The sequence below is a fragment of the Gymnoscopelus microlampas genome (genome assembly GCF_963454915.1).
Source record: "Gymnoscopelus microlampas genome assembly, chromosome: 3".
NCBI classification, from domain to species: domain Eukaryota; kingdom Metazoa; phylum Chordata; class Actinopteri; order Myctophiformes; family Myctophidae; genus Gymnoscopelus; species Gymnoscopelus microlampas.
In genome coordinates this window covers 34,298,687-34,319,681 of record NC_139940.1, presented here as the reverse complement: position 1 = coordinate 34,319,681, position 20,995 = coordinate 34,298,687, and the positions used below count along the sequence as shown (strand labels likewise).

At 40.1% G+C, this 20,995-nt stretch overlaps 1 protein-coding gene across 1 annotated transcript in view; it reads left to right on the top strand.

Annotated features, from left to right (window-relative positions):
* Nucleotides 1–20,995, top strand: part of LOC311039730 (CUB and sushi domain-containing protein 3-like) — a gene marked incomplete at its 5' end in the record, with an annotated part of 373,258 nt that overhangs the window by 13,125 nt on the left and 339,138 nt on the right. The window contains one exon of the mRNA XM_084049684.1: nt 7,782–8,004. Coding sequence (XP_083905810.1) covers nt 7,782–8,004 — 223 coding nt within the window. The remainder of the gene's footprint in view (nt 1–7,781; nt 8,005–20,995) is intronic.

The window sequence follows — 20,995 nt, the reverse complement described above, 5'->3', positions numbered from 1 at the left end:
GTTCTAATCTCTAGTCACAACCGTAGAGTTCTATTAAGAATTGGGATATTTGAACCAATTGCTGACAGGGGGAGAAGACCAAGAAACAAGGAGAGACAGAGTTGGTCCTAGGGGCTTGCACACACTCCATCACACTTAGAACATAAAACACTGCATATTTTTGATCAAAAAAGCCCATTTCTTTTAATATACTGTACTGAAGCTCAGCCTTAGCAGCTGTCATTGCTATATTCCTGGTGGTGCTGATGAGAAATTATTTTCTCTTTGTTGAGCCATAGTAGAGGCTGTCATAGATCCGTATGAAAAGTGCTTGGAACTCTACAAACAAAATCACTGATAAGTGCTGCAGCGATTGATTCAAAACTGGGGCCCTTGAGATTCACAGTTTGCATGCAACAAAACATAATTTTTCATCTCCCATCAGTTAGTCACTTAAGTTTTTTGTTTTTGCTACCCATGAAACTGCATATGAAACAAATTTCACATTGTTGTAATTATCTCTCCTCTTAAAACTTGACTTCCAGAAATCAATACCCTGCAACACAAGGGAGCAGCTATATATAAAACTCTTGTGTTTCTTTTTCTGTTGTTCTGTAAGAGAAATAGAGCACAGTGACGCAGAAATCCTGCAGCAAATGAAGCCCATCGCTGTGTTCGTTGACCTTTGTTTTGCTTGGTAAGGACTCTGTCTGTTCGCTCTGAGCTTTGTAACCAGGCTTCACTGATGGATATCTCTCTGTCGGCTGACTCACCTTTAAGGTCAGGTGCAAATCAATACAAGTTTTTCTTTTTACACACTCTCACTTTGATTGTTGGGAGCAGTGGTATTGTCTCTCCCTCTATTAGGTGATCGGCCATCATCACAAACATGATGAAATATGATCCATGGGGAGAGGTGTCCTTGACTAAACATTGTAGTTAGTCTTTGGGAAAATGGGGTATCAAGCTGGGAGACTGCAGTAAATATTACATGCCAAAAAAGGTTAGTGAGGACGAGGAACAGTGCACAACTGAGTTGGCTTTTGGATATTGGGCTTTGCGTATGTTTTAATAAAGACGTGTGATGATGGATGAAGGAACGCAAACAAAAATCCATGCATAATTAGCTCCAATTGGTGTTCCAAGCGCTTTGCTCTATTGTCCTGCAACAGAATGAAAGCGAAAACATAGTTTTTTTGTATTATTTCAGTAAAATTATTTGGGGGGGCATTTTGTTCTTTATTTCAGATAAGCTTTTTGTGCTCAAGGCACCCCTGTATTCATACAGAAAGCAGCTGATCTACATGCACAAGCTCACAACATGTTGTGATGTTACACACTGTGATCGTGTAGATGTGCAATTCTTTGCTGTTTATTATACGTAACGTATATAACGTAATAAATGAATAAATAATAATTCTAACTTTTAGCCTATAATGACTTGCCCAAAATAGGGATGTCAGGTTGAAAGGGGCGCCTTGCTAAACTAATGGCCTAAGTCATTTTTAAAAGTTTTTCAGGAAAAATAAAAACTGATCCAAAACTATATGATATTTCTTAATCATTTCACCCAAAATGTTTATAACAAATTATGACTATTTAAATAGAAATAACACTGTCTGTCAGTAATGTAACATAAGAGATTTAGATAGGTTTAAATAGGATTACATCTGACTTAGGCCAAAAAAAAAAGCAAAAAAAAACAAACAAAATTGCCTAAATCAGTAAATAATTTGGCTTAAGTCACAAAACCATGTGACTTAGGACAAAAAAAGGCCTACAGTATTTTGGCCTAAGTCACACTATGGAGTTAGGCCATTATACTAAAAGGGGAGTGAACAGCATGATCCTTTTCAATTAGGAGATGGGCGATTGTACCAGAGGTGGCCAGTGTCATGAGGAGCTGACTTAGGCAAAAATATAATTTTCCTCAAAAAATGACTTAGGCCATTAGTTTAGCAAGGTGACGATATTTAGGGTATAGCATTTGAATCTGTATTTGGAAATGAGTGTGTAAAAAGTTCAGATAATTCAGAACTTCTTTTATACTATATTGCAACAATAATCTGTGGTAGTCCCAAAATCCTAAGGCTCAACTGGACTTGATGTCTCACGACACACCAGTATGCCTCTGCACACTGTTTGGAAACGACTGGTGTAGAGAGACAGGAAACCCAGGGCAGAGAGAGGAGAGGCATGCCAGACAAGACAGGAGTCTGATTCGAATTCAGGTCCTCACCCTCACAAGGAGCATGTGGTTCAGTTATCTTACCTATTCTTGCTCTTTCTCACCTAGACCATTATGTACACTAGGTTCTTGGCCCACTGTGACTTCGAGCAATGTGACAGACCAAAAAAGATTGGTGGTAAACACCCAAGTACTAGTGCACATCAAAGGTCAGCATTGTCATGTTACAGAGGGTGTTCCTATACTGTAGGCTTGGAAGAGGATTTCAGTGGTTTTCATTTCAACTGCAGTGATTTAACATGGGTTAAAATGTGCAGTGTTACTAAAGGCAGTGTCCTGAATATTTAAGTTTTCCAAACAATAAACAAATACATGTATTTATACATTTATTTAAAAATAAATAAAAGCTTAAACAGCTGAGTAATACTAACCAATCCTTTTTTCAGTATATTCATTTCTCCTTTATTGTTGATAGTAAGAGTGTGAGCGAGCGAGAGAGAGACAGAGAGACAGGAAAGGCAGGAGAGAGGGGGGATGACATGCAGCAAAGCGCCTTGGGTCGAATTCGAACCTGTGCCAGCTCTCCGTTTCATACATTACACACACAAGGTAAACTGCTGTTAATGGTCTATCTTGTCTGTAACTAATTAATTTAGGCCTTGAAAATAATAGCATAAATCAATCTCTGTGCCAACAAGAGAGGGGCCACTAAATAATGCTTAATTAACAGGATTATTCTGCCCAAAGTCTCTATGCAAGACAGAGAAGTCTGTCAGACACAGCCTGTGGGTTGCAGCACATACATATTCACACACACACACACACACACACACACACACACACACACACACACACACACACACACACACACACACACACACACACACACACACACACACACACACACACACACACGCGCGGATTGACAGACGGGGACAGCCACACACCCGCAGAGTGCTCATCAGCATGGGAGATGACCGCCATTTTGCTCGCTTTGTTTGCAGCGCAAATCTAATAATCAGTTATGAGCATGAAAGGTGTGGTGCGTGGTTGGTGCATGTGTGTGTGTGTCTGTCTAAAGGCCAGGGCTAAATCTAACGATTTGAGTAACAGCTGGGACCGATCTCGGGCTGTCTGTCAGCCTGCTTGCCTGCCTGCTGAGGCCCCCGTTTCTGCCAGATTTATGTGTTATGATACTGACTCATATTTCTAAACCCCATTTTCCCTACTGTGCAATCACAGCGTGTTGTTAATGTGGTTTCTCATCACAATTTATGGTTGTGTTGCAGCATGGAGCTAGGATTGTCTCTTTGGTAACCCTGGGGAATGTAAGACACAATGGAGGTGGCAGGCAACTTGGTGACGACAGAAATACAAGGGAACATGTACGCCCTGTGCGCTAAATGGATTTAATGCATGTCCTTTCTCCTGTGTGAAGAAGCCAACGTTGACGCTTTTCCCTTTGAAGTCTTAGCAACATGATGAATGTTTACAGTTTTCTTTTTATAGATACAGCTTTTATGGAGATGTCGGTGCTTAACATATTACAAGCTTGTTTAATTCGCTGGGTAGAAAGAGGGACCCAGAATCAGATTCTAAACCATAAAGGATGCACAGTAAAATCCTCAGTGTTCATTTATTTATTTTAAATTAACACTCAGGATTTTGCAGTGTAGCTTACAGACAGGAAAAATGGGGGATAGAAAAAGGAATGTGATATTAGATGGGAGGATGAGAAAGTCAGCTGACGGGTGAGGGATGCAGAAACTAGTAATGGAGAGCAAGATGCAGGGCTTAATGAAAGATGCAGGGAAGGATTGGTTGATGGGAGAGTAGGGTGAAAGATGGAGGGAGAAAGGAGGAAAGAGTTCAAAGTAAAAGGGGAAAACTAGAAAAAGTGCTCCTCGGAGCACAGGTCTCCGCATTTCAGGCAGGTTATTGTGGCCTCCTGGTGGCGCTATAATAGGCCAATGTGAAAAGGGTGCCATTTCTTCTATTGCCTTTCACGGTAATCAAACACTGGATTCATGATTTGAGGTATTTTGTTCCAAAAATGTGTTTTTCTAATTAGACCTGCTGGTGGCGCTATAACAGGCCAATGTGAAAAGGGTGGCATTTCATCCTCGGCCTAGTGGGAATGTGCGTGCAAAATTTCACGGAAATTGCACGCTGCGTTCATGATTTGCGTCATTTTGTTGAAAACGGACCTATCCTGCAAACTTTTGAAGCCAATGTTAGCCAACTAGGATGGAATATGAAATATCAGACATGTCCGTCTTGATCGCATGACTATAGAGGTCATGTGTACTGATTTGCGTGAAATTTGGATAAAATCAGTCATATAAAAAAAAAGATTTACATAAGTCGGCCTCCTGGTGTCGCTATAAAAGGCAGATGTGAAAAATGCAGGGCAAAGGTTTTTCCTTGACCTCTAGGGAGTGCGCATACAAAGTTTTACACATATTGGTGCAGTTATAGGTAAAAACACGAATCGGCCTGTTATAGCGCCACCATGAAGCTGTTTTTAAAAGTGTGGCATTTCTTCCATAGTAAAAATGTGCGTGCAAGATTTCAAGGAAATTGCATGCTGTGTTCATTTTGTTCTAAACGGAGCACTCCTGCAAACTTTGGAAGCCATTCTTAGCCAATCAGGATGGAATATGAATATGAATACGTTTTGTTTAATGACTATAGAGCTACTGTGTACCGATTTGCGTGATGTTTGGATAAAATCTGTAGGAGTATTGTCAAGAAATTTGTTTTGCAAAAAGCGGCCTCCTGGTGGCGCTATGAAAAATTTGGGGCAGAGGTTCTGAATTGGCATCTAGGGAGTGTGTGTGCACAGTTTCGCTGCGATCAAGCCAACGGTGCCGGAGATTATCTGGTCACGGACGGACGGACGGACGGACGGACGGACACACACGGACGGACGGACGGATGGATGGACAGACAGGGTGCAAAACATACTTACTCTCTTGCCATGCCTTTCGTTCTGGCGGAGCCAAAAATGCAGAGTGAAAGGAAGTTTCATGGATGAGGAATGCAGGAGATGCAGATATTGGGGAGGGGATAGGGTGAGAGCAAGAGCGAGTCTGAGAGTTAGTTAGAGAGACAAACATCTGTTCCATGGTCCTCCCGGACATAGGGAAAACCAGGCACGCGAATACGACTAAGCAGTGCTTCCCACCATCAACACTGAGCGGTTCAGAGCAGCACTATTCATCTAATTCTTGACACACTCTGTGCAATATTTCAGGGACTATTAAAGCTCTAAAGTTGCTGCCGTTGCCAAAATGATGAAATCAGGTTGGTGGAAGAGAGCATGTATGAAAAATGTCATTGGACTTTCGCCAAGAGTGTCTGAATTTGTGTGGTACAGCCTAATTGGGGCTAAATCTGATCAGTAATGCCAATTGGCTGTTGAGCTCAGCCCGTAGGTTCATTGCTGTCCAACTGCATTCTGCTTATTTTCTCAGAAAAGAGTGGATTAATTTAAATGTTCAACAACAGTTCACCCTATCAAATAAACATCCCCTGTTAACAATGAATGCCCACAAGTTGATCGGTGATTTCATTTTAACTCACATATAGTCCACCCTCGTATAACGTTATAGTACTGCGTGGAATGTTGAGTTCCAGTTTAAAAATGTGTAGCTACTAGCTAGCTACTGCGGCCATGTGGGACACTTTGAACATTGACACCATTGAATGTGCAACTTCAACTTTCTGAATGGTTTTATTTGGCCATATAGGACTTATTTATCGATATGGGCCATGTTAGGATTTGTCTTCTGCTTCTGTCTACATTCTGTCTATGTACATGGCATGCCATTTTTTGTCTGAAACTCAGCTCATTTTCAACATCGGACATGTGCTTGCTAAAATTCTTGTTCAGTGATCTTAATTAATGAATGTAAATGGGATTTAGTCATTTCTAGTCGAGGGCAAGCTTTCAAATGAGGTTTCCAGTTCAACGCGACAGCAGTGTGTGAAATAATTAAGCAATAATTCACAGGCCATGGTGTAGTACCGTATGCGCATGGCCGCTTACCAACAATCAAAATACAAGTAGTGTTTGTTCATATTTTGGCTTTATGATCTTTGCATAGAAACATTTTGTCTGCACTATATCAACCGTGGAATTACGAATAACGTCCTAGGAATTGGTACAGTACCAACTGGGGTCAGTCACGTCTTTTACATGCACACGCAGTGCAGATTGTGGAGTGGCCGTGTCAGGACAGGAATGTTCCTGGTTCAATACACTGAACCCCAAAATAGGGTTGTCTTTGGAAGGAATTGCAACTTAGAGGGTATATATCCTCTAAGTTGTTTGCAACTACATGCACAAACAACCCTGCTTGACCTGCATCATTGGTCACTGCGCTCGCTCCAGAGCCGCTCTGCTCAATTTGCTGCTGAAAAGTGAAAATGGATAAGACCGTTCCCAAGAAGAAGAAATACTTCTATATTTCAGTCTACTTGGTTGTGAGACCTTCCCCTTTCTACACCCTTTCTAGATCTACCGGTATATCCATATTGCAAAAAACATAATTTGTAGAGTGTGAAAACCTACTTACACTATGAGGGAAGTGTGGGGATGAACCATGCATCTTAATTAAGTTTGTGTTCATTAGACAATTTGCAGAGTCGTCTCAGATGAGATATCACTGTTTTGCTCTTTGACACTGAAATGTATGTGTGCGTGTGTGTGTGTGTGTGTGTGTGTGTGTGTGTGTGTGCAAACACACATATGTAACTGAATGGAAAGTAAATGCCTGCGTGCGTGTGTGTGCACTGCTCCTAACTGTGTGCTGGTTGAAATCCCTTCAAGTGTCCCACATTCTCATTTAGATTTACATCAAATCTTAACCAAAGTAATCAAAGTATTATAGTTTGAAAGTATAGGTATAACATTACTTACCTGACCTTAGTGTCAAGGGTATTTTCATCAAGCCTGCAGACTGGGTGCAAGCTGTATCTTGACTGGGCTAGTGAACAGTGTGCTACATTGTGGCACCAATTTACAGGGCCTTTCTTGGTGTTTTGTCTCCTGGGCTTTCTGAGCCCCTACATGGAATTGGGCAGTAATGCTGCAGAGATGTACAACTTCACCTGTATACGAGACAGAACACTGATTGAGTGTATCATTGATATCACCCATTGTACAACATTGCCACTGCAGTAGGAGGTGAAGCCTATAGTTTCTCTCAGATATGAAATTGTTCAGAAACGGCATGTTAAAACAATTGTATTTTTGCAATCTACTGACTATCCCTACATCTGCCAACTCAGAAGACTGTAATTTTCCAATTTGAAATTACATTTTCCAAACAAGCTCATTTAAGTGGTGTGTAGACAGTGGGTCTTCTGTTATGGTCGTGCTTTCTCCTTTTAACTGTGTCATTTTCTTTTCATTCAAATGTGCCAAGCTAGATTTATCAAAGCTAAATTCATTATTTGCTCCTTTTAGGCAGATTTATTTTGTTGTTTTGTTTCTCCATTTATACTGGTTAAAAAACTGTTTGTCTGTCCATGAGTGGGAGATCCATTCACACTCTACTCGACAGCAGGTGTTTGATGTATAATTGACGTTTATTCTCTTTCTTTTCAGGTTTCATCCATACTTGTGGAGGCACTTTAAAAGGGAGGAACGGGACGATAGAGAGCCCAGGGTTTCCATATGGATATCCAAATGGAGCGAACTGTACCTGGGTGATTGTAGCTGAAGAGAGGAACAGGATTCATATAGTTTTTCAATCTTTTGCTGTGGAGGAGGAATATGACTTTTTATCTTTGTATGATGGACACCCGCATCCAGCCAACTTCAGGACAAGGTAAGGAAGATCCCCACTGCTATGCACCTTGAAGGCTTTGTTTGAACGCTGGGAGGCAGTGAGAGAGGGAATGAGGGTGTAAGGCCTTCAATGATTTGTTCTGTCTGAAAGTTCATATCTTTTATGTACACAAAAATGAATGTTTGTTCCTGTCAGTGAATTGTCAGGCAGTCAGCAGTAGTATGCATGTGATGTATGAGCCCTTCACAAAGGTTTTTTTCCGCATGAAATAATGTACAATGAAAGGTTTCTGTCATTTCTGTCATTGGGTTTACATATTGAATGCTTGGTTTGTGTATTTTTTTTTATTGAGGTTAATCCACCACCCATTCTTTTTCTAGCTTTAGGTTTCACTTCAAAGAAATGCACCTGGACTATTGTTGGCAAAGAGACTAGGAATAATGTGTTAAAATAAAATAATAAATACAATAAAATCAAAGATTACATACTTTCTAAAAATGTGTTCCAGCGATCTATGCAACAGCACTGTTATTTTATACACTAAGAATGTACTGTACATTTCAAATTGAAATGTACTCTTTAAATTCTCTTTATTTTACATTCCATTCACCATCTCCACGGGTCCCAAGGGTCATATGCAATTGAATTTAGATACAAATGCATTATAGATAAGCGATATCCTAATTCAACCAGTTAATGCTATACTAAGATCACCAGTTTGCACATAATTGGATGCTCAACCGTTTGTGTAAGCACACTGCAGCCATGAGCTAGTGACTAAAGCATTGTTTTAATGATTATAATATATAATTTATAAATAAATAATTTACATTATTATCTCGGTTAGAGTCCATGATTCTTCAACAGAAGCTGTTAGATCAAAATTGTATACCAACATTAGTATGATATGCACTCTAATATCCAAATTACATGAATATGATCTTTGTTCATTCATCAGCACGTATTGCTGCAATTGTCAGTTTGTTCAGTTAAATTATTAGATACTGGCTCATCGACTGTTGGTATTTATTTCATTCATTCTTTATTCAAGATCATTGGCACATAACTTGCGACTTTAAAGCCTCAATGTTTGAATTCAATTTATAAAGCCAATATTAGATGTGTATTATCACAGGCACAATTTTGCGCTGTTTGTCATAAAGCTTCTCTTTGTATTGTGAAAGTATAATATATCACACATTAATTCAACCAATGTGTCAGCTGAATGAGTTCCTTATATCCATTATGCAGTATACTGATTTTTTTGTCCCAATGGCCTTTCCTGTAGTACGCCCCTTAGGTCAAAATGTAACGTAACTTTACACACAAGATATCTCATAATCTAATCTGCCAGATTGCCATGTAATTTGTTCATCCAACATGTTAGTACAAAAAGGATACCTTTAAAACTACTGCTTGCGTTGTTAAGAGCACCATGACCTCTGAGGGCTACTATAGTGGGGCTTTTAGACTCGTACTCATGTTATTTGGGGTCCTTTGGCAGAGCTGGCAGAGGACATGAGGACACACACACTGCTTTTTAAACCTGTAAACGGCATTGTAAAATGGCATTTAAGTGTTGGATTACCCACTTGCATTCAAAAGTATTCTCCCTTAGTGGGAGAGAGAGTATAGCAGACATCTCTTTCTGTGAAACACTCCATGGTCAAAGTGAGTTCTTCTGGTTTATGTGAACAATTCCGCCTCGGTGAGACAGGTTTGAGGTCTATGACGATACAATGGAGGCTTTTCTTCGCAGACTTAGAGGGAGTCATTTAAGAGCTGACGCATTGTTGATTTCAACAGCTGAATCCCTGTAGATAACTTCCAGGCTTATGTTGCATAATGCTGTTTTCAAGGCTGGGATTACTGTACAAAGCGTTTCACACTCCACATCACTTCCTGGTAACCATTGATACGCCTCAAATATATTTTTTAAAAGATTGAAAAGAAGGCATTCTCACAGTCTGTGATAAGCTCCAGAGTCCAGACTAGTGTTGACCTTGTTTTTAGAAAACAATAGTATTGCAATCACACAAAATATCTGTGATTTGGGGCCTTTGCTTCAGTTCCAGTTCAATAAATCTTGAACAAGAAACCCAAAAGCCTGACACTCAAAGTGCAGCTCACACACACTAAGAGCTGAGGGCATGTTAATATCAGTTTGACTTTAACCCATTCAATCCAGGAACGCATCTGTGTCATTTTAAGATTTCTTTGGCTATTCAAAAATAGAAGATATACAAGCTCATAGCGTGGCACTCGGTGTCGCGCGATGAGCTTGTAGATCTGCTATTTTTTTTTAAATCATGGAAAATGTGTGCAAATATTTTAATATATAAATGTGTTTTAAAACATTTTTAACTCTGATCTGTGCTTCTGGGGTCCCTGGAACAACATATTTTGAGATGGGGGTCCACGGCCAAATACATATCATTATGGGTGGTCCTTGACATGGAAAAGTTGAACCACCATTGATGCATCATACTGTTAGGATTTAGAAAACATTTTTAGATATGTATTTGGCCGTGGACCCCCATCTTCCAGGGACCCCCAGAAGCAAAGATTTGAGTTACAAATGTTCGCTTTAAAAAATAATATATATTCAAAAGATTTGCACACATTTTTCACGATAAAAAAGAAAAGAAAACAGATCTACAAGCTCATAGCGCGTCACTCGGTGCCCGCTATGAGCTTGTATGCTATTTTTGAATAGCCAAAGAAATCTAAAATGACATAGATGCGTTCCCGGATTGAATGGGTTAAAGGGGGATGAAACCCTTGGCTGAATTTGTAGTGTGTTTTCCAGTTCTGGTTAAAAACAAAAAAAAAGCATAAGGCTGGACTGCCAATGCGATTTGATGCATCAGACGCATCCATTTCAACAACATGTTGTCCTGCGGCGGGTGGTGGTGGGCAGTGCTGGCATGAGTGCCGGTTTTCTGGTGTGTAGTTGGTTGGTGTGTAGTTTGTTTGAGTTACATTGGAGTGGTTGGCTCACCTTCTGCTAAATATATGCAAGCGACTGACCAAGATTGGTGTTACTGTACTTTGGCTTGTTTTCCTTGACCACAATGTTAAACATGTAATTAAGTGTGTCTGCCATGCCAATGGCAAAACACTTATTGTAATCCGCCGTACTTAATAATAATATTTATTTATTTAATATTCTTCCCGTGAATTTCGTCCCGTCATGGCGCCTGCACGGTTGACACTACCCATAAATACAATACAATACATAAATCAAAACGTGCGGCTCGGCCGGGACAAGTGTGTGATTACATTTCTTGCCGTTTCGCATTACCTCTGCAACGTAATACGCAAGAAACAACGCCACAAAAAGCCATTGACTTTCAATGGGCCCAATACAAAAGTGAGGTCCGGGGACCCCCTGCGGCCTTTGAGGTCTTCCCAGGGGCCCCCAGGTAAATGATTGCTGACTCTGAGAGTGGATGTTCCTCGGGGGGTTCATCTAACCCAGTGGTTCTCAAAGTGCGGTCCCAAGGCCCGCCTCCTCTGTCTTCCTATTGGCTGGGCTTTAAACAACCATAACTCCAGTTCCTAGCATGCTAAAGGCCCCAAACCTGGTGTGGGTGGTCTTACAGGACAGGCTCTAATTGCTTAAGCCCCGCCCCTCTGTCTTCCTATTGGCTGGGCTTTAAACAGCCATAACTTCAGTTCCCAACATAATAGGTCTCAAACTTTACTTCCTACTTCCGGTTTGTCTGATTGCCTTTAAACTTCACCTACACACTCTCTGAGGGCTGAGGGGTCTGGAGTTCAATGGTGCAACCCCGAAGTGGATCTGTTCATGTTTTACCAGGAAGTGGTCGTAGAGACCTGAAACTCTGCCTAACCCCCCGTTTATGGGTACGAGGAATCCAACGGTTAAGACCGCGGAAGTCAATCCCACCCCAAAAGTGGGTCAAATTGCAATTCATTTGTTTGACTCAACCACCCGAACACAAGGTTGCACAGACTTAGCAAGCTGCAGGCACATTTAAATTGTTGTTTCTAGTTTAGATAGTTAACAGATCATTGTTTACCTGGTACAGATTATTATTTTGTTAGTACTGTACGTATATTGTTAGACTGATGCTAGGTTATTGGTTTACCTGTGATCCTCTGCTCTTTTTTTCCCTCTACACCAAACCTCTTCGCCACAAATAGCAGATTAACAGTTCAAGCTCACTACACGTCGCGCTGCGTTGTGAGTTTGTAGATCTGCTCCTATCACACAAATATTTGGCAGTCCCTCTGCAGTATATCTGAGAACTCCTGAGGGGCCTCAGACCCCCTGTCTCAGCGTATACTTGTTAAAACGTGGGTCTTTTTGTCACTTTTTGTCGCCCACACGAAAGCTACAGTATCTCCCAGGAACAAACAATAGCTCTACTACTTGTGTTGGCACCGTTCTGTTGTGAAAATGCTATAAAACAACTAATTAACCACAACATTAGTCACACATTCATCGCCTATCTTTAGCAATGTACAGTACACAATGGGAATTAACAGTAAGCACATTTCCTTAAAATCTGGGTAATTGATCATGTCCAGAGATGTCCTTACAGGCTTGTACTAGTTCAACAACTCTTTCCTTGAAATTATTTGTCGTTGTATTATAACTATAAATTAATTATAGTTACAACGACTCGAAATGGTTGCCAGGCAAAGATTGAACCAATTACTGAGGAGGAGGTCGGAGAACTAGAAACTAGACAAAGTTTTAACTGGAGGCCTGATTTGGTGACACCATTGCCTTTCCACTATCACCGTCCATACGTCAAGTTTTCACTGAGTGACAAAACTATACCATTAATTGTCAAGTTGGCGTAACAACAAACTAGCCCATCCCCCCCAGACTATGGGATGTAGTCAGTGGTGGAAAGTAACACTACTTTTTACTCCACAACAATTATTTGAAAACTTTAAGTTACTTATTATTATTATTACAAAACGATAACCTAACCCATATTTATATTATACTGTAGTCCGTCTATTAAAAACAATCTACAAGCTCACACAACACATCACATCGCAATGCGTTGAGCTTGTAGATGCATTTTGGAAAGATTTTGACACATTTTGAAAACACTGAGAACTTTTACTTTTGGTATATTTTGATGCCAAAAATGTTGTACTTTTACTCAAGTAAAATTTTGAATACAGGCCTTTTACTTGTAACAGAGTGATTCTATATTGTGGTATAGCTACTTTTACTTCAGCAAAAACTCCTAGTATCTTCGGAGTACTTCTTCCACTACTGGATGTAGTCTAGTGATGTGCAGGTTAATTTGTTAACTGTGGGTACGAGCGGTTCGCATAGGGAAAAATACACATCTCCGTTGGGGTTAAAGGTAGCCTGGGACCAGACGAATCTGCGAGTGCACAACAAATGTGCACTCTGCGATTTGGGTCTGGCACCGCTCCATAGAGAATCCATTTCCTGCTCCAGAAGACGTGGGTAACCAATCAGGGACCAGTATTAAAATATGGGAGACTGTGATTGGTAGCTGGTTGTAGGTCTAACCAATTGCGTACAGAGCCATTGTTTTGATCCCGCCCCCTTGGGAAAAAAACTTCCTCATAGAGGCACCAGACTCATATCCACGCAGTGATATAGTCTGGCTACGCAAGGCTAGGTTAAAGGCTACAAAGTATTAATACAATAATTTTAGTTGAAGACAACTGAGAGAGGAAAAAGAAGAATAGGCAAGTTCAGAGAGTGGGAGGATGAAGGGTTAAAGGCTAAAGACGATCGGAACTACATCAACACCCTGTTTGTATGAGAGGGGGATGACCTCATCGGCTTCTGGGAACAGCAGCAACAAGTCTTCCCTCAGCTAGCCAAACTGGCCAGGATGACCCTGTGCATCCCAGCAAGCGAGCATACCCTCAAGTTCAAGAGCTCAGCTTTGCTGGTGCGTTGATGGAGTCAAAGTGAAATGGAGAATGGAGAGAAAGAGAGAGCAAATGAAATGACATTCTCTCTGAGAGAGAAAAACAGAGAGAGAAACAGAAAGGTTTTGAAAATAGATGTGCAAAAGGGTGGGTGTGGATCAAATTATTATCTACGCCAGGCTGAAGTCAAGGTGGGAATATCATGTTTTTGCCCCCTGTCCTTGTGTTCTTGTGTTTCCATGGTTAATGTTCTAAACCACTGCATCATTCAGTGCCATTTTTTTGGTGCACGCTGCTAGGAGGCAAAGGAAGTAAATGCAATTTCTTTTTCTTTTTTACGTATTGTGAATACTTATTTGGTGGGAATATTTTTCACATTTTGTGAAATGAAAATCTCAGATCTACTGTCTTGCGCAAATGTGGAGTTCCACGTAGACGTCATAAATATGAAGTAATCAATATGAAGTAATCAATATGATGTCAGAGTTTTTTCTGGCAGAAATATACCATACATTTCTTGTTATTTATTTGAAAAAAGAAAAAAGAGATCTGCACGGTCCCACCTAATGTAGTCTAGCGGGACTGCTACAGGTCGAGAATATATATAGTTAATTTGCAAAATAAAACGATAAATACCAACAGAAAAACAACTGACTGGTGTTTGTTTTCTTAAAAGGAGCACCCATTTTCAACCTCATCTTCATAATTTCCTTCTACTCACTCGTATCATTGGTGGGATATGGACAGTTCAGATACCTGCCCACCAATGACATCTTCAATGGGGATTCCTAGCTAATAGAAACTACAGCTTTTCTCTTCCTGGACAGTTGGCATGCTGAAATGGAAGCCATTGTTCATGCACTGATTGATTCAAATCTTGTTTGAAATGTCCAAACCTGCCTACCGATATCTCTGATAGGCACTAGGCAGGCTTCTTAACTGTCCACAGCCCTCTCTGAGAGTGAGTAGACAGAAATGCTTATAATGAGCATTAGTGAGGACCAATTATATGAAGATACATTGAAAACGGGTGAAGTGGTCCTTTAACACATTCATTCCGAACCCTAAGTACATTTAGTCACAAAAGCCATTATTGTCAAGGTATTTGAAGTTCATGTTTTACAGTAGAATACATGAAACACAAGTGCTATTCTTGAAAACGACCTAATACATTTGTTCTGCGGATTTCAATTTTTTTTCAGAATGAATCAGCTCACAGTCTTCAGGTCAGGTGATGCAACATGGTTGCGACTGTTCAGCTAGAGATGTGCTGTCTGAATTAATAACCTATCCTCAAAGACATCTTTAAAGATGGAGAGTTTTGACAAAACTGAGGAGTCTGATATTATCACCTTCAGGGCATAAAAAGAGGAGGAAAGCTCAGAAGTTTTGATGTGGATATCTCTGCTGAAAGTGTTTTATACTTATTTACCATGATCTGTTGGTTTGGTAATCTGAGTGTAAAAAACAAAGACATGCAGGCAAACAGTGTGAAGGAGATTATCTAAATAATGTTTGTCACCTGTACCAAGCCAGAGTCACACAGAAAGCTCAGGCAATCGTTTTGGACTCCAATCACCCCTTACTGTTACACAGCAAGTTTAATCTCTTTCCCCTTAGGGCAGCGGTTTTGCCACCCTAGAGGTGTCAACAAATACATTGTGCCAAATGCGATTAGCTTTTTAAACAAATTGAGGGTGTGATCAGTAGAGGTGACGCAGTGACTACCCCCTTTTCATTTTGCTCCCCTACTGCTTTCTGATGGTCTGGTGACAGTGACAACAATGGCAAGGTGTTAACTGTTAACATACACCTTAATGTTGTGTGTACAGTATGTCTATTATTGTATGCTCTTCTATCGTTTTTTATCGTTTTTTACCGCTGCTGTAAAATAAATTGCCTCCTTGGGGGATACTAAAGCTTTACCTTACCTTACTTATTCACGTAAGGTGTCTTACATGGATTTCATGCCACTTAACCACTTCTTAAACCATATACTTTGTTGACTGATATCCCTTAGTGGTCTGTACTTGGTTCCCTCCTTTTTCCCCTCTATACCAAATATCTTACTCGAAAATAGCTGATCTACAAGCTTACACTGCTACGCGTTGTGACACATTTCCGGTGACTGCTTTTCCTTTGTTGCCCAGAATAGGAATAATAGAGTTAAAGTGGTGAATTCATTCATTGTGTGTTATTAGAAGGGTACTAATGCGGCTTTCAGGCATAAAAAAGATTGCCTGTGCAACAATATTGAGTACTGGATGCAGAATGGGGTGACAATGCCTGAAAACAGCGGTGGTGCTTGCCACTTAAGGGAAAAAGCAGCCAAGACGCAATTAGTGAGACCCTACATTAAACAATTTACCTGTAGAGCCAGCCATTATGCTCTCCGTGATTCACCTGGCAGAAACACAAAGTAGCAATCTCATTGTGACAGACTATGAAAAGAATTGTGACATAATGAGTCACAATGAATACTGATCCGAGACTGATTACTCCAACACACAGAGTAACACTGAATAGTGAGTTAAACTGAATACTGAAACACTGAGAAACACTGAACACAGACAACAGAGATAAAATATAGACAGATTGTAGCTTTAAATTATGCTGAAGCTATATGATAACTAATAAGTGTCACCAATCCATCATTTCAAATTAGAAGCTGTCCAGCATTTCATACACAATCCAGCCATACAGTACACTAGTTTTTGAAATAGTAATTAATTATGGTACTTTATTTTATTTCACTTATTTATTGCACATGTCCCCTGGTGTGGTTTAAACTCCAAGCTCTATTTTTGCCCTCATTTAGTATTCAGGATCAGCTTTATTGTCACATCACAGGTTTATAGAAGTAAAAGAGTGGGTGAAATTTGTTTTCGTGCATAGTTCCCATCGTATTGTTATCTCCATAGAAAAAAAGAAGGGGAAGAAGATGAAGGGGAGGGGGGCAAGGGGAAAGGAGATCAATCAAAGAAAACAAACAAATTATTTACATATTTACACATAGTACATACCTGAGATAAGATATAAAGGTGCGTGAGCATAGCAGCAGATTTATAGTGTGCATGATATACTTAGTTAAGGTGCTAGAAAAACACACACAAAGAAAAACGCCCAAAAGGCACTTTTTTCTAGTGCCCAGAAAAGGGACACTAGGGTTATTCTATGACCATTATTTAATAAACTGTTCTCAGAGGTAGGCAAGTGTACACTGCAAATGTGACAAAAATAAATGAAAACTGTAATCAACCATAAAGGCTACAAATAAGGTAGTATTTACAGTAGTGTACATTTACACACTTTAGCATATTTTTTTATAATGAAACATTATGTTCAAATTAATTGTATAGTGCATTTTGCTCTTGTAATCCACTCTAAATCTACCCCTCCAGTGGGATCAAGGTAATCCTGATTCTTTGGATCAAACTGATCCCAATCCTGATTTTTGGTTTTGAACTACCCAAAATCCAGATCTGATCCGATCAGCTAGGGATTAAAAGTTTTGAATTTATGGGTCCTGGATATGTTGAAGTCATGACTTGGATTGACACGTTTTAGTATGAGGTATAACAGCGCTATGCACATGATGCACTTTGCTTAAAGGACTATGGTCGGGCATGTTTAGCCCATTCACTATGACAGATGGTATACAGTAGATTGGCATACTGGCCCCAATATCTGAGATGACCTTGATTATAGATTACCCCCCTCCCTCCTCATTTCAACACCTGGTTTTGGAAAATGAGTTTTTGATGACCAAATATAGTTTCATAAATAAAAATTGATACATAAAATGAACTGATCATTGTTGCCTATTGGTATTGCCTACTTGTTCTTTTATATATATGATCTAAGCACAATGCAGCAAAGATGTATTCTGAGTGATGCTGCCCTGTAAATATCTAGAAGACATTGTTACCTAATTTGATATTCTAAGGGGGCCTGGCTTATTAAGCAGTATCAAGGATAGGATTAAGGTTAAACATTTGCATACAGTACGAAGCAGCCAGAGACGGCATTTTGCTGATACTTTCATATTTAGAATGGAACTAATCTTGCCATTCCAAGACAATTCTCGCTGAGAGACAATAGAAAACAGCTCAACTTTTGATGGATTTTTCCTGATCCAGACAAAGTCTCTAAATAGCAACATTGTCCTTTGTATTTTAGTCACACTTAAACATTTTTTTTAGTGGAGGATTTGATCATAATGCTGGAGTAGTGTTGCACAGCGCCAGGAAATGATAATTCCATGACAGAATCCTTGCTACTGTATGCCTCAAGGGCCGGAAACGTAAGCTAGCATAATGCCTGCTCTTACGCAATTAATTACCACCAAAAATCACTTGAATGAAAAACTAAACAAAAACAACTGAAGCTTTTACACATTTTTACAGTATGTTTTGTTTAACCATATCAACAAAAATAGAACGCCAAGTTCACCATTATTTTCGTGCACCTATTTGTGAAATATTTAGTGGCAATACCATATGACCATAATGATCTTCATTTCATGTAACTTCAGCTCGAATTAGTCCTCCACAGCACACATTTTAAATGGAAACCTGGATAGAGATTAAAAAGGCCTTTCATTTATTAATTCCTTTCATTTAATTGCAGAAGGCATGGCTGGGACTATGTTTTCGACCCTCTCCTTCTGTGTGTGTGTGTGTGTGTGTGTGTGTGTGCGCGTGTGTGTGCGCGTGTGTGTGCGTGTGTGTGTGTGTGTGTGTGTGTGTGTGTGTGTGTGTGTGTGTGTGTGTGTGTGTGTCCGTCTGTGTATAGCTTATCTCCGGCACCGTTGGCCCAAATAAGCCACGCCCATTTCCACCTGACTATTTTTCCGCCATGTTGCATTTTCTTTATGATGAACAGTTTTTCCTGCTATTCCTACCGATTTAGTCCACACCTCACCCAAATAATTTCTGTTGTCATGTGATCAAGATGTATCTGTCTATTTTTTGGGATTCCATTCCCATTGACTATGATGACTTTCAAAGTTTGCTTGAGGGGCCCGTTTTGCATGACATGCTACAAGCATCGCTGGTTGCACGCACACTCCCAGTAGGCCAACGAAGAATCTACACCCAATTGTTTTTCAAACCGGTGCCACCATGAGACAGATTTTTTGTTACTGCTCCTACAGATTTTGCCCAAACCTCGTTGTTTGTTCATCAGTATACATTATATGTAGAGAAGACACTGGAGCAGCTCGGACAATTGAAGCCTCTTTTATTACGGCGCTAAATACAAAAAAGTATTGACTGACGTTTCGATGCTACTGAGAGACAAGAGAACACATTACATTACACATTACTCAGAATAAAAAGAAAACCTCAGGGACCGTCTACAGTAAACATGCAAGGCTCAAGTGTTCATTTAGGCCATTGGGTTGTAAAGTGTCAAGAGTATGTATCCGAAATGCTTCTCTGCGGAGCAATTTATTTATTTATGTCTTCTCTACATAATATGCTGTGTTGTCCTGCTCCTGTGATGCACCGGGCTTGCATACAGTACGTTTGGCTGAGGCGCGGCAGTAAACTTCATTTCTTCTTGGTATACATTATCTCTGTAGTCATGTGATCAAGACTTATCTGTCACATTTCTCATATTCCATTCCAATTGGCTTCCAAAGTTTGTGGGGATGGCTGTTCTGCACAAAGTGCCCCATATTGTGAATGCAGTGCCCGATTGCTGGGAAACTTTGCACACACATTCCCACTAGGCCCAGGAAGAACCATCCTATTTTTTCCCCCCCAAATCTCCTCATGGTGGCGCTACAACAGCCCACTTCACGTTTTGGCCTATACAGTAACTCTTAAACCGTAGGTTGTACAATCAACATTTCCCCCCCTGGATTCCTTGGTTTGTGCCAGATTGCATTTCTACAAATTTTGTCCAAAACTCACTCAAATCGGTACAGTTTATGTCTGGGGTCATGTGATAAAGATGTATGAGTTAGATTTTTTAGATCCCATTCCAAGTGGCTATGATCAAAGTTTGCGGGCCCTGGCTAGGCAACCCGGCCTGGCGGAGACCTGTGCTCCGAGGAGCACACTTTTCTAGTTAATTATACAATAATTGAAGAGAAATGTCACAAAAGCCACATTGAATCTTTAACTTGTCTTGGATAAAAAAAATATGCTGCACATGATCTGATTAGCACATCCTCCCCACTGATCTACAATATGTATTCTCTTTGCTCTATGAAGTCCCCCCACCCCCTCCGCCCCATGCCTGAAAATGACTGGTGACTCATTATAGTGCTGAATTCATATAGTACAATGAGAAATAGTTGTGGAGATGAGGTGGGTCTGTAATTCCTTAGCCAAAATGGTGGCCTGCATTGATGATGGCCTAATGAAGTAAATTGTTTCTGTATCGTTACCATACCTTGGAATTATTCTAGTGAGAACATTAAATGCAGATGATAGTAATTTTGTGTTTGATTTGCAATTGTGCTTAAAATGGGTTTATTATTATATGCTATGTACAGAACATCTCCACTGTACTTAATGGACCCATCTTCTGTACTTAATGGACCCATGACCGTGTATTCATGTAGTGAAAGCATAACATATGATGTAATATCTTGAAATAAAACATCCTTTGAATAAATATGTTGCATTTTGTGAGGACTATAACATGAAATAAGCTTTATCACAAGCTCATTTTGAGAACGGTGATTTGAACAGCATAACACTGGTTTCCTAAGATTATTTACAGCTAGGCCTACATTGTCAGAGGTCTGTGGTTGTGGAATTTCAGCAGTGAAAGCGTACAACATCAAATTTTGACCACCATTGTTTACCAGTGTTTACCACAAGGGGGAGACCTCTGTGTTTAATTCTGTGCGCAGGCAGACAGCAGAGGAAAGCATTCTTCTTTGCCCTTAAACAGGATTTTAATGTTCCAATGCCTACATCTCCTATATATTTGGTGATAAGGTACTCTGCTGTTTTTCCCCCTTCTCCTTCTCATTTTTCATTTCCCAACAGCTGTGTTTTAATTTACAGAGCAAGTCAACCATAGCATAATGCTGATGATCGAGTTGGACTTTTATAGGGGGAAAATAATGGGCAGGAGATGCATTGTGAACTGCCCCATATAGCCTGCTTTT